This window comes from Lontra canadensis, unplaced genomic scaffold, assembly GCF_010015895.1.
Source record: "Lontra canadensis isolate GAN:19392208 unplaced genomic scaffold, GSC_riverotter_1.0 scaffold130, whole genome shotgun sequence".
NCBI lineage: Eukaryota > Metazoa > Chordata > Mammalia > Carnivora > Mustelidae > Lontra > Lontra canadensis.
This window is the reverse complement of record NW_022631124.1, coordinates 2839758-2852433: the sequence shown is the minus strand read 5'-3', so window position 1 is coordinate 2852433 and position 12676 is coordinate 2839758. Positions and strand designations below refer to the sequence as shown.

Here is a 12676-nt window from a genome sequence, read left to right as displayed (position 1 = left end):
TTAATATGTCAACAAACACATGATCTGTAGGAAACTCAAATATAATGATAATCAACAATGACGCCATGATTGTAACTAGTACCTCCAGTTACTAGTTTGTAACTCCAGATTGTAACTAGTAACTCCAACTCTCCACCTTGTCTTCAATCTCTGCTAGCTTTATCCCTATTTTTTTTTAGAGTGAACAAAAGCAGACACAATAAACAACTAGTCTGAGAACTTGAATCCAGTATCATGCGGTCTGGGTAATAAGGTTTTATTGATTATTACCAATAAGTTGGTAATAGACTAAAAAAAAATTTGGTTCTTTTCTTTTTTATGAGAATTGGAAGTGGAAAGTTATATTGGTATCAGCCATTTTCTTCTCGTAGTCTTCATTAAATCTCTCATTCTGAGCAACAGTAAAGTGATTCTTCCAGTCTCCAACTGTCCCTGAAATTGTCATGTGGGAGAGAGTCAGTTTACCTTTCTCTACTCTCCTGTTTCTGTGTGAATTGTTCTACTCTACCTTTCAAGGAGCACAATATTGGACAAAACATTTCTGTTGCTAACCTATCAATTTCATTCTGAAGGGAAGAAGAATTTCTTATCTGATGTGTGGGAGAGGGAGAGCCCATTATCTACCGATGCACATTAATGGAGGAAATAAAACTACCACAATTAAAACAGCAAGCCTGTGGGAATATCTGGTCTTTTTCTCCTGCCCTCTTTGGATGTCAAAGTGTTGTAGGTGCTTATGCCTGTAGTTTCCATTTATAGGCCCACTGAGAGGGTCTTGTATGTGGGAGAATTCAAGGTATAGTTTTGAGGAAGAAAACTAAAAAGGAAGACCCCCCAAATTCTCCAATTGCAATCCTTGTTACCTTTCCACAGATGTTTTCTTCCCCCCTTAGTGCTTAGCATCATCTGTTATCCTGGAAATAATTGTTTATTTTGTTTGTGGCTATAATATAACATTCATGAGGGAAGAAATTTCTGTGTTTTATTCACTGATCTGAGCATTACCTAGAACAGTGCCTGACACATATTAGCCCCTCAGTAAATATTTTTGAATGAATAAATCTGAGAGCATAGAGCCCTTATAAACCCATTATAAAATGGATTCTTTGCCCCATCTGACTTAATTCAGTGTTTTCACCTTATCAACCAGATCTCTGGAGAGAACGGGAGAATGAGGAATTAGATGTACACACCACACCTCACTCTCCAATTGTTTTCATTTCATTCCTGGTGTTCTACTTCTTTTTCCAGAATCATTTATTATAGATCTTATTTTTCTTAGCCACAGAAAACTCCCTCAAATCTGTGAAAGATTGGACAATTCTTTAGGATTATGACAAAAAAACCCATAAATACCTTTTCTCATGAATGGAGAAACAGAGTGGTTCATGATTGTAGTAGGAATTGATGAATAGTTTGCCATTGGATTCTGCTTCATAACATCAAATGAAGTGTGAAGGACAATTTTATCTAGGACTTCATCATCTAGGTTTTTCCCAATAAATTCTGCCAACTTCTGAATTTCGTGCTTTGGATTCTATGATGAGAGTCAAAAGAAAAGTGAAGATATGATATAAGATAATTGGTTTAAAAATATTGAAATGAGTTAATAATAGTAATCAGTAACATCTTATGAGTTAAAATTTAAACACATATCTTAGGGGTACCTGGGTGACTCAGTCAGTTAAACATCCAACTTTTGATTTTGGCTCAGGTCATGGTCTCAAGGTTGTGAGATTGAGTCCCATGTTGGGCTCCATGCTTAGTGTGGAGTCTGCTTGAGATTTTCTCTTTCACCCTCTGCCCGTCCCCCTGCTCTCGTGCAATCTCTCTCTCTCAAATAAATAAATAAAATCTTAAAAAAAAAATCTCTCACAAGTACTCAATTTAACATGAGGACCCACACTGTTCTATTTTTTATTAACTGGAATTATTAAGCTTTTCTTGCTCTAACACATAAACAAAAACTGAGTGGTATTAGTGAAACATTTACTATAAAATAACATGCAGTGCATGGAGAATGCTTCACTAAGAGTTATGCCTAAGTGTCCTATGCAAGTCAGTTATGGGAGGAGTCTTTGTTAGATGTCTTATAGGGAGAGTCCATAGACCGATGATAAGAAGAAAGACATTGCAGAAGCATAGGGTCAGACAATTTAAGGAGGCGCTCTCCTGTTTCTGACATTGATAGAAATATCCCAGACAATCTCAGTCATGGCAATAAGTGGTAGGAAAAGAATGACAGATGACTATTTTGCACCCATCAGGTACTCAAGAGGCACCCATGGCTAGTAAGTCTACTACTCAGCATATCCAGGTGTTTACACATTCCTGAGAAGAGCTCAGTTCCAATGTTTCCTCATCAGAGGGACACACCACCCTGGGAAGCTGTGGCTATGGGAAGTCCCTATCTCTGGAAGGAGTGTTAGGGGAGTGCACATGGAAAGGTTTAGCCTGACAACTGTGTCTTCTGCTTTAAAAGCTTGGATATCAAAAGTAGTACTTAATTTATTTGGCCTCACATAGACTAGGAATCAGCATGAGTGGTGAGAATATTGTGATTTGAGTGACTAGTCAGGGCACATTCCAGAACGTGATGACAGAAATACTTAAAAGGGCTCTAGGGACTCTGATGTTAGAACTACCAGTTCAATAAAATTTCTTCCTGGAATTCATAATACTTCAGGATGCACCTTGTTAAAAGACTGTCATTCTTGGTGACATAGCCTTACTTTCCCACTGCTATGATACATATGATAGACAAGTATCACCTACATGGAGTTTTCTTATTCTGAGTTTAATAGCACCCTTCCTTCTGTGGCTTCCCCAGTTTGTCATATCTACCCATGAAAGGGAAACTCTCCCCTATTAGCATACAACTCCTTGCCATAATATTTCTTAACTGAGTATCTAAATCTGGAATTCTGTGAATAGATAACTCTCAGCACTAAAATAGGGATATGTCTGACATTTCCTGTTTGAAGAAACCATAGAGTGGAATCTAAGCAACAACAACTAAAATCATAGATATGGAGAAGAGATTGACGTTGCCAGAAGTGGGGAGTGGGGGGTGGGCAAAATGGGTGAAGGTGGTCAAAAGGTACAAACTTCCAGTTATGAAATAGGTATATCCTTGGGATGTAATGTACAGCATTGTGACTATGGTTAATACTACTGTATTGTATATTTGACAGATGCTAAGAAAATAGATCTTAAAAATTCTCATCACAAGAAAAAATTTTGTAACTATGTGTTGGTGATAGATGTCAGCGGGACTTGTTGTGGTGCTCATGTCATAATAAATACAGTTATTAAATCATGTTGTACCTGTAACTAATACAATGTTAAATGTCTATTATATCTCAACTAAAAATTAGAAAAATTATTGTTTATAGTTAAGTCACAGATAGTATTTAGCATAATGATATATCAGTATATATACTATATCTGTTATATAGTATAATGATACTATATCATTATATAGTAGCTCCTATCAACATCATCTTATTTAGTCCTCATTGTAGATCTTGGAAGAGTATATGTTACTATCTAGTTTTTGCATTTAGGGAAACTAAGTAAGTCTCTGTGATGTTAAGTGTCCTCCGCAAGAATATTTGCCAGGAGGTGGTAAAGCCAGAACTTGAATTCAAGAATTTTGAATCTAAATCATTAGTATTTTCCATTACACTCTAATTTCTTAAATAATTTCTTGAGATTATGATGTTTCTCACATACTAATGAAAAAACCCAAAATGTACTAGAAAATGTTTTCCTTTCTAAACAGAATTTTAGAATAGACATGAAAGGGGATAAAAGGCATCACTCATACTTTGCCTATCTGGAAAAGGTGTACCATATGGGATATGCTCTGGGGAGCTCCAGGAATTGGAGATGAAACTATGTGATACATAAACTCATGATATGCCATGTGTGCTTCGATGAATGGACAGCAGCAGCCAATGAAATGCAGCATTTCTTGTTTCAATCTGTGGGTCCCCGGTGTGGTGCATACATTATGACCTAAATGTCTTATGGTCCATTAAAGCATTGCCCCTCACCTTCTTCAGGTCCTCATAGAAGAGGTAGAGAATGCGATGTTGGTCTTTGGCTTTCCACCATCCTTTCACATGGTCATGCCAAGAACCCCAGCACACTGCAAAGAGGGATGAAAAATGGTAATGAATCACAGAAGCCCAACAAACAAATATTCCACTGAAAGCAGAGTTCCTAAAGAGAGGGAGAATATACTGATGATTTCTTCACAGTAAAGCAAGCAGAGCCCTGGCTGGTTTAAGGAAATGATTCTTGCCTTTTAGAGTGAGGATTTTGAGAAAAGGAAGAAACAAAAGCTGAATTCTCTTACCCTTCCCAGCCAGAAAACTCTCAAAATACTCTTCCCAGATTCCTGGAGCAGGAAGGGCTTTATTCATTCTTTGGAAATGGTAATAAGATACCATATTGTCCTTTGGATTTCTTGCTACATAGATTATCTAGGAATGGCAGGAGGAGGGGAAAAAGAAAAAGTAGGATTAGATTTATATGTAGTTATTGCCCACACAAATTATGTTCAAGTGGCTACATTCCATACAGATGAGATTTTCTGATGTGGTGTTCTTGTGATCATGTTCTTTGTAGGACTTGAGAAAGAATCAGATAAATCTGCATATTGATTATTGTGAAGAGATCGACTCTGTTCTTTAATAAGTGAAGTGGTATTTAAAAAATATTTTTTATTTATTTGTTTCTGAGAGAGAGAGAAAGAGAGGTGAGGGGTAGAGGGAAAGGGAGAGAATCTTAAGCAGACTCCACACTGAGCATGGAGCTCCCAATGTGGAGCTTGATCTAAAGGCCCTGAGATCATAACCTGAGCTGAAACCAAGAGTCAGATGCTTAGCTGACTGAGACATCCAGGTGCTCCAACAAGTAAAGTGATTTAAGAGGAAACTGAAGACCACTCTAAGGAGTAAACTGTGAATTCCTTTTTCTTTTTACCTTACAGTTTTTTTCTATGAAGGATGGTGGCAGCAGCTGGATGGGAAGATGTGTTTTCAGGGTCCGTGGTGAGGGCATTTCATTAGCTTGGTTCAAACCTGTAAAATTGATTTTTGATCACTTTCCACCATTTGTATTTGCTTCAAAATCTTGCTGCTTCAATTGTTACTATTTTAGGAACAGTTGAACAATTCAAGTCACCTGTGCAAGCACTATAACTGTAAGTTTGATCTGAGAGAATATTTCTAGCCTATGAATGATTTTTTAAAGATCTGGAACCGTTTTTAACCATAACAAACAAAAAACTAGGTAAATAAGAATGCAAAAAATTCATACTCTTCCACCATGAAATTTTCTCACTTGGGCTCACCCTTATGGAATAAAATTAATTTCCTTTTTTAAAAAAAGATTTTATTTATTTATTTGACAGAGAGAGAGATCACAAGTAGGCAGAGAGGCAGGCAGAGAGAGAGGGGGAAGCAGGCTCCTCGCTGAGCAGACAGCCTGATGCGGGGCTCGATCCCAGGACCCTGAGATCATGACCTGAGCCAAAGGCAGAGGTTTAACCCACTGAGCTACCCAGGTGGCCCAGGAATAAAATTAATTTCTAATGGAGAATAAAAACTTAACTTACTTTTGTATAAGCAGTAACTCCATTAGAAAATGTCTGGAGTACAAAAATGGCCAGACATAGTTAAAAAAAAATGCAAAGTCACAGAATTCATTAGTAATTGTTTGAATGCCTAGAATTTAATTTTTTTCTAGTTTTTCAAGGTGGTTGTATTAATTCTTATGTTTTTTCTATTAATTTTTTCAGCTTGACTGCCTAAAATTTTGAGAGGGCTATGTGGTAGTAAAAATCCTAGGTGTTTATTTGGGCCTTAGTCAAGTGTGGCTATTTGAAACTTACCAGATCCTATGGATGGATGTATCCATTCGATGAAAGGAATTCGTATATGAGTAGGTGCTCGTCGACTTTTCTCAATATTGCCTTCATTTTGTATTAAGTCCACTATCTCCTGAGTCCATGTTGTTCCTTATTCCATTTGTAAGATGAAGATGCATAGACATTTAGTGTATTACATTTCTTAAAATACGATTATACTTTTCAGAACACCTCTCTGAATTTTAAAGCTAGGTTTATACTGGAATTTAGAAAACATCATTTTTTATTTATGTCTTGTGTTATCATAATGTGAATTTTTATACAAAGGCTGCAATTTGGAGTGGATATTATATTGGTAAATAGTTTACTTTTTTGCCTGTCATAGCCATTAATTTGGATTGTTACCCAATTGATGTAGCTGCATTGTTCTAAGAAAAACAGAAAGAAAGGTCTTTCTCACTTGATTATAATCTCCAGAGAGTAATCACTATGTGGTTTTCAGGCTGTTTCCCAAACACATAGTATGGGGCTGCCACATAGGAGGTATTTAATATGTGTTGGTTCCATGAACAAATGAATGATTAGTACCTGGGCTTGATATTAATCATTAGTACTTAGATTTCATTTTCAACTTTTTCTCAATTTTTCCCTTATCTCAGGGACTAGAAGGTTAAAAAGTGTATTCCCTAGACTTCTTTACCGCTAAGATTTTGAATACTATTTAGACACTGCTAATGAAATGCATTGGAAAGTGGAAGAGTGGTAGAGGTCATTCTTCCCGAGGTAGTGACACTAATGGTAACTCCAATAGGTAGACATTTTGCAAAGGCCATACCACATTTTGCTGCCTAGTTCTTGAACCCAAGAAGCTACTGGAAGAAGGCCCTCTTTCTCCAGCCTCAGTTTCTGTGTGCTGCCTGATTCTAGACTAATATAGTTCCTACCCACTGAATCTTCATACTTTGATGAAGAACTGTTGTACTAGGTATTTTGACAAATCCATGTTGGGAAGATAGTTGACAATTTTAGGATGGTTCTCTGAATCCTGGATCTGGGCTTACCTTCCTGCAGTCTATGACACCAGCCCTCATTACAGTTGCCTTTTCTCATACTGTCAATTCAGTGCTTTTAGGTTTACAGGAAGGGCGTAAGTCAGGGAACAATGAAAAAAATTACTTTTTATATCCTAGATGAGTTAGGTCTCTAAGAATTTCTGGCACCAACTTTTTCATAACAGGGTAAAGGACCAATATTTCTTTAGCTATCTAATCAAAGAGAGAGCCGTTTAGAGTTAGCTGACTTTGGGGCAGGCTGACATGTTGCTAGAGGTTTGGAGATAAGCGGAATGACTTCTCAATTCATCCTCTAGAAGTCAGTGATTTTAGAATATATTTTTCTCTTGGCTCATTCCCAGAGTATTTAATTATTCTTTTAAAAATTTAGGTATAAACCACATTTTTCATCTATGCTTATTTCTTCTTCCCGTTAATCAATATAACCTTTATTAATGGGTAAGGTTTTAGTGATGATTAAATGTTACATTAGCTGGCAAGCAGGTTTTTTTTTTTTTTTTTTTTTTTTAGTGTGTTGTTTGGATCATTCAAGTCCTATTAATTCTAACCCATGAAAACTTTAAACAAACCAAGTCCTACTGCTCACATTTGGCAGGTGGAGAAAAGATTAATTTTTAATTATTATACTTAAATGATGTAACCATGTACTGAAGTGATGACAAAGTAGAATTGTGGACAAAATGAAAACTGTGAGATGTGATTCTCACCAGTGATGACTTTTACATTCACATTAGGAAAGTTTAATCCTGACCAGGCTCCTGATGAGTAAGATTAGAAAATTAGGAACAATATGAAAGTGATGGATAAATGGGAGTCTAAAGCTGCCTTCTGCTGGCAGAGTCTTTTATCAGGATCATTAGAGATAAAGACTCAAAAGAGGTTTGAACATACAATCTAAGAAAATGCTAGGTTTAGATTTTTTGGTGTGTGTGCACAAGTGTATGTTTCAATATGAACATTTGTGTGTGTGTGTGTGTGTGTGTGTGTGTGTGTGTATGCGGAGTTATTGACAGGGAGCTTGGTTTTGCAAAGACCAAATGTATATGCAATCTGGCTGTGAATTGAATAGTATATTTTTAGAATACCTGCAGATATGCACAAATATCTGCAGAGAACTAGTTCTCCCTGGTCATCCTAAAACTTTTATGATACAGTGGCTGGACTCAAGAAATCTAACTTCTGTAGCAACTTTTGTTAAACTGACTACTGAAACAAGGAAATAGGTTCAAAACATACCACAAAGGAAGATAGAAATTAAAAGAGTAATTCTTAGACCCTGAATTGGGAGATTTTGAGGCTTCTGGAGGGTGCTGAGGTGAAATCAGCATTGTAGGAGCAAAGCACCCCTAATTCTTCACCTTTTGGGGAAATCCCTTTTGTAGCTTACACACAGACAAAGCAGCGGGGTTTTTTTGCTTTTTTTTTTTTTTTTTAATGGGATCTGCACTAAAAGCCTGCATTGGGAACAAACAAATCAACAATCTAGTCCGTTACTTCTTGGCTGTTTGAGTCACTCCTGGGAAAGTAAAAAAATATGTACATTATAAGAAGAATTAAATTCTTAAAATTTTGTGCATTATTTTAGTATTTTTTTTCTGTAGTTTCAGTTTCCACAAGTGTTTTAACTTAGCCATATCACTCTGTCCAGTAAACAATTTTCCAACCCAGATCAGTTTCTTTATTTCATTGCTAATATTTTCCCCACCTTCCTAATTCTCTTCTTCACCACCCCCTCCTTCCACCTACCTGCTTTAGGATAGGTGGCAATAAGAAGATCATCGGACTTGGCTTGGAAGTTCCAGATCTGGTCCCATGAGTCACAAGTAGGTGTGGGTTGCAGAATCCCCTTCACATAGTCCACAGTTATGCGCTCTGTTCCATCAAATGTATCATTCTTTGTTTTGTTTAAGGCCATTAGTGTCAGAAATGAGAGTCCTGCTCCAGAAAAATGTTACTGCTCAATCTGCACAAAGCTGAGGTCTATTTATTGAACAGACAATGCAAAGCAGGCTGCAAGTTCTTCCTGTACAGCCTGGGGATGGCTGGCTGTCAAAGGGGAAAGCAGCTACAGGTCTGCGGGCCCATGTTCCAGGAAATTCGGAACTACTGTTTAGGCCTTTGTACGGAAGCGTTTTCTTAATGAGCTCCAGTGCTCCTCCCTGCCAAGCTATGACGTAATACCAGAGGCCCTCCCAAATCCTGGCTGCAGGGTTAAGGTTCATGTTCAGTCCTGCTCTTCTGTGTCAGTTTAACTGGAGTTAGTGCTGTGTTGTTTATGTTTTTCATCTTTGTGTTCGTAAAATAATTCACAGATATTCATTGTTTCTTCTGTTAATTTTAAGCTAATTAAAAAGTTACAGAGAATTTGCTCATGGAATTAGATAGCAATATAGAATAACTTCCCTGAAAGGCTGAAGGGAAATGTGTCGGCTCTTGGCAAGAAGGTCCTAGATTTGAATCTCTTAGGACAAATATCTGGAAGGGTCAGTGTTGTTATTTTAAAGAGTAAAATAAAATATTCTCTATTACAGAAGGTTCTCTTCCTTTTGTAGGCTGTACAGTGTCAGTATCAAAACAGGCATGTCTCATTTAAAGCAAAACAGTTGCGGACAACTCCTTGCTTTTTCCTTGGAACCGTTTCTGGTTCCCCCTTGAATTTTCTTCTCCTGTTTCAACCATTACTTCTTCTCTGCTGGCCACCTCTCAAACAAGACTAGATTCCTTTTATCTTTTTTTTTTGTGTGTGATTTATTTTAGAGAGAGAAAAATAGAGTGAGCATGTGCACATGAGTGGGGGGGAGGGGCAGAGGGAGAGAATCTCAAGCAGACTCCCTGCAGCATGCAGAGATCTCAGAACCTCGAGACCACGACCTGAGCTGAAATCGAAAGTTGGATGCTTAACCCACTGACCCACCCAAGGCCCTCTCCTTTTAGTTTTTAACTGCTAAATATTATAGGTCACCCACCTAGTTTTCCTGTGTCTGACTGTGATGTAATAAAGAATGTATCAGGTCTTTGTTTCTGGTTCCTTGCACAGAGTTTCAAAAACTCCTGGAAGTTCCTGAGTGATTGGAGTATCTTTCGTTATTCGTAATGAGTCCCTTTAGACTATTCCTGAGTTTATGCTAATGAGGTTACTCCTGGTGGGCCCCTTAGATAGTTTCAGGACGGGCTGACCACACCAGAAAGATCAAGGAGGTATTAGAGGGTTGGAACTTTCAGTCCCATATCCAACCTCCAGCGAAAAGAAAGGGGCTAGAGACTGAGTCCAATCATGTGGCCAATGACAGAAGACCCTGGCAAAACTGTTCACTGAAGCTCAGTGGACCTTCCTGGTTGGTGAACACATTGATGTGCTTGGAAGGTGGTATATCCAGATTCCATGGGGAGAAAGCAAAGGAGTTCTGTGTTCCGTCTCTGTCAAGAACTTGCCCTGGGCACCTCTTATTTGGCCGTTCCTGATCTGTATTTTTTAGGATAAAACTCCTAACTGTAGGTATAGTGCTTTCAGTGAGTTCTGTAAATCACTCATTCTAGTGAATTGTTGAACCTAAGGGGTCATGGGAAACTCCAAATTTATAGCTGGTTTGTCAGAAGTGCAGATGGTCCCCAAGACTTGTGGCTGGCATCTAAAGTGGAGGCAGTTTTGTGAATACCTTTGTCCTTAATTTGGGGTGTGCACTAACTCTAAGTAGTTAGTGTCAAAACAATTGAATTGTAGAACACTCAGTGGGTGTCAGAGAATTATTGTTGGAATATCTTTCTTGCCCTAGGCTTTTTCAGAATCCATTCTGTTTTGGGCAATCAGGAGTTTCACTTTTGCTTAAAACTCTTCCCAGCCAACCTTTTGTCTGTACTGTCATTGCAAATAACTTCTCCCATTCCGTGGGTTGCCTCTTTGTTTTGTTGACTGTTTCCTTTGCTGTGCAGAAGCTTTTGATCTTGATGAAATCCCAAAAGTTCATTGGGAGGAGAAGGGAGTTGAGGGAAATTGGAAGGGGAGGTGAACCATGAAAGACTATGGTCTCTGAAAAACAATCTGAGGGTTTTGAAGAAGCGGGGGTGGGAGGTTGGGGGAGCCAGGTGGTGGGTATTAAGGAGGGCGCGTATTGCATGGAGCACTGGGTGTGGTGCAAAAACAATGAATTCTGTTACGTTGTAAAGAAAAAAAAAATGTACCTCAGGTTCTGAACTTCAAAAAAAAAAAAAAAAAAAATTCCCAGCCAAACCTTCCCAGCATCCTAGGAGGGCCTTCATCTCCTACCGGACTGCAGCCAGGAAGGCCTTTGTTCTCATCTTGGCAGGCCCCCAGCTCCTTCCTGTGTCGAAGCTGCCTTTCTTCTGTTGATACTGTCTTGGCTATTGCCTGTTTGGTTCTTCTTTGTTTTTGTTTTTGTTTTTTTTTTGCTTCCTCCAAGTCTCTTTTTTTAATGTCTTCCTTCAATGTATCCTTTCTGGAGAGGCTTTCTCTGAATTTTAGTGTCGTCTGAACTAGGTCCCTTCTATTTCCTTACTTGTGGCACCTTCCTTTCCTTTAGAATGGCCATCAGAATTTAGTCTTGCTTGTTTACTTGTTAACGTTTTCTGTCTTCTATCCTATACTCTTCGATGTGTAAAACAGGGCCTGGGATCTGTCTTGTCTTCTCACTCCAAGCCAACTCTATGCCTGGTGCCTAGTATGCCACTATTTCTTGAGATAAAGAATGAGTACACCTAAGTAGAAAATGGGAGAAATGAGTTCTGTGAGCCATCATTGTTTTGGGGATTAGGTATGCCTGGTGGCTATCACTTGGTAATCTGCAGACAGAAGTCAGGAGTCAGACTGTTTGTATTTGAATCCTGCGTCAACTCCTGGTAGATGTGGGTCTACAGACTTCTCACACATTGGGCACAAAGATGAAGTTGTACTCTTTCTCCTCCAATTCTTCCTCAAAGTACTACTACAGCATATGACTACTACTTCTACTTCCTCTTCTTCTGACTCTGTTACTGTTTTTTTCCTGGGTTGGAATGGAGATTCCAACTCTCCGTGCACTTGCTGGATGTCCCAGTTGCAAACTTTAGTAACCCATTCAGGGCACAAATGTGATCCATTTGAAAAAATTATGACTGGGACTTCTGGTATGTTTTTCTTAGGAAGAGTCTGAGTGCAGGTTACTCTCCTTAAATAGGTTCTTTTTTAGTGTTTTTACAAAAAGAATCTGTCTAAAATAGATTTTGATTCGGTAAGCTGCTTTAAAAGACAACTATTGGAAAGGGAGCGGAGTTTGTACTAAATAAAATTTAAATGGAATTGTGTTTACTCCTTGAGTCAATATTTAACTTAGGCTCATTAAAAATGCCTCATTTGTATGTAAGGCTACAAACCAAACCAGGAGGAAGGAACAACAAAGCCATAATCAATAAAAACTTGAACATCCAGACTGTGCTGGGATTGAGAAACATCTGTGGTTTACCCATAACTTGTTTCCATTCTACCTTATCCTGTTGAGATTGCTGAAACATCTATGGTTTACTTATAAATTGTTTCCATTCTACCGTATTCTATTTAGATGGCTCTTTATTATTATTATTTTTTTTAAAGTAGGCTCCATACCCAACGTGGATCCTAGTGTGGGGCTTGAACTCACAATCCCGAGATCAAGGTCTGAGCTGAGATGAAGAGACACTTAACCCACTGAGTCACCAAGGCACTTCTCTACTTATATTTCTTTATGGCTATTTG

General features: G+C 38.2%; 1 protein-coding gene across 1 annotated transcript; it reads right to left on the bottom strand.

Moving 5' to 3' along the window:
• Positions 1–240: 240 nt before the first annotated feature.
• LOC116857940 (sulfotransferase 1C4-like) lies at positions 241–9029 on the bottom strand. The gene is made up of 7 exons (XM_032842416.1): positions 8698–9029; positions 5903–6028; positions 4993–5090; positions 4364–4490; positions 4059–4153; positions 1357–1537; positions 241–432 (listed from the first exon to the last, which is right to left on the bottom strand). The coding sequence occupies exons 1-7, from the start codon at positions 8864–8866 to the stop codon at positions 317–319; spliced, it is 912 nt and encodes a 303-aa protein (XP_032698307.1). The 5' UTR covers positions 8867–9029; the 3' UTR covers positions 241–316.
• Positions 9030–12676: the final 3647 nt, after the last annotated feature.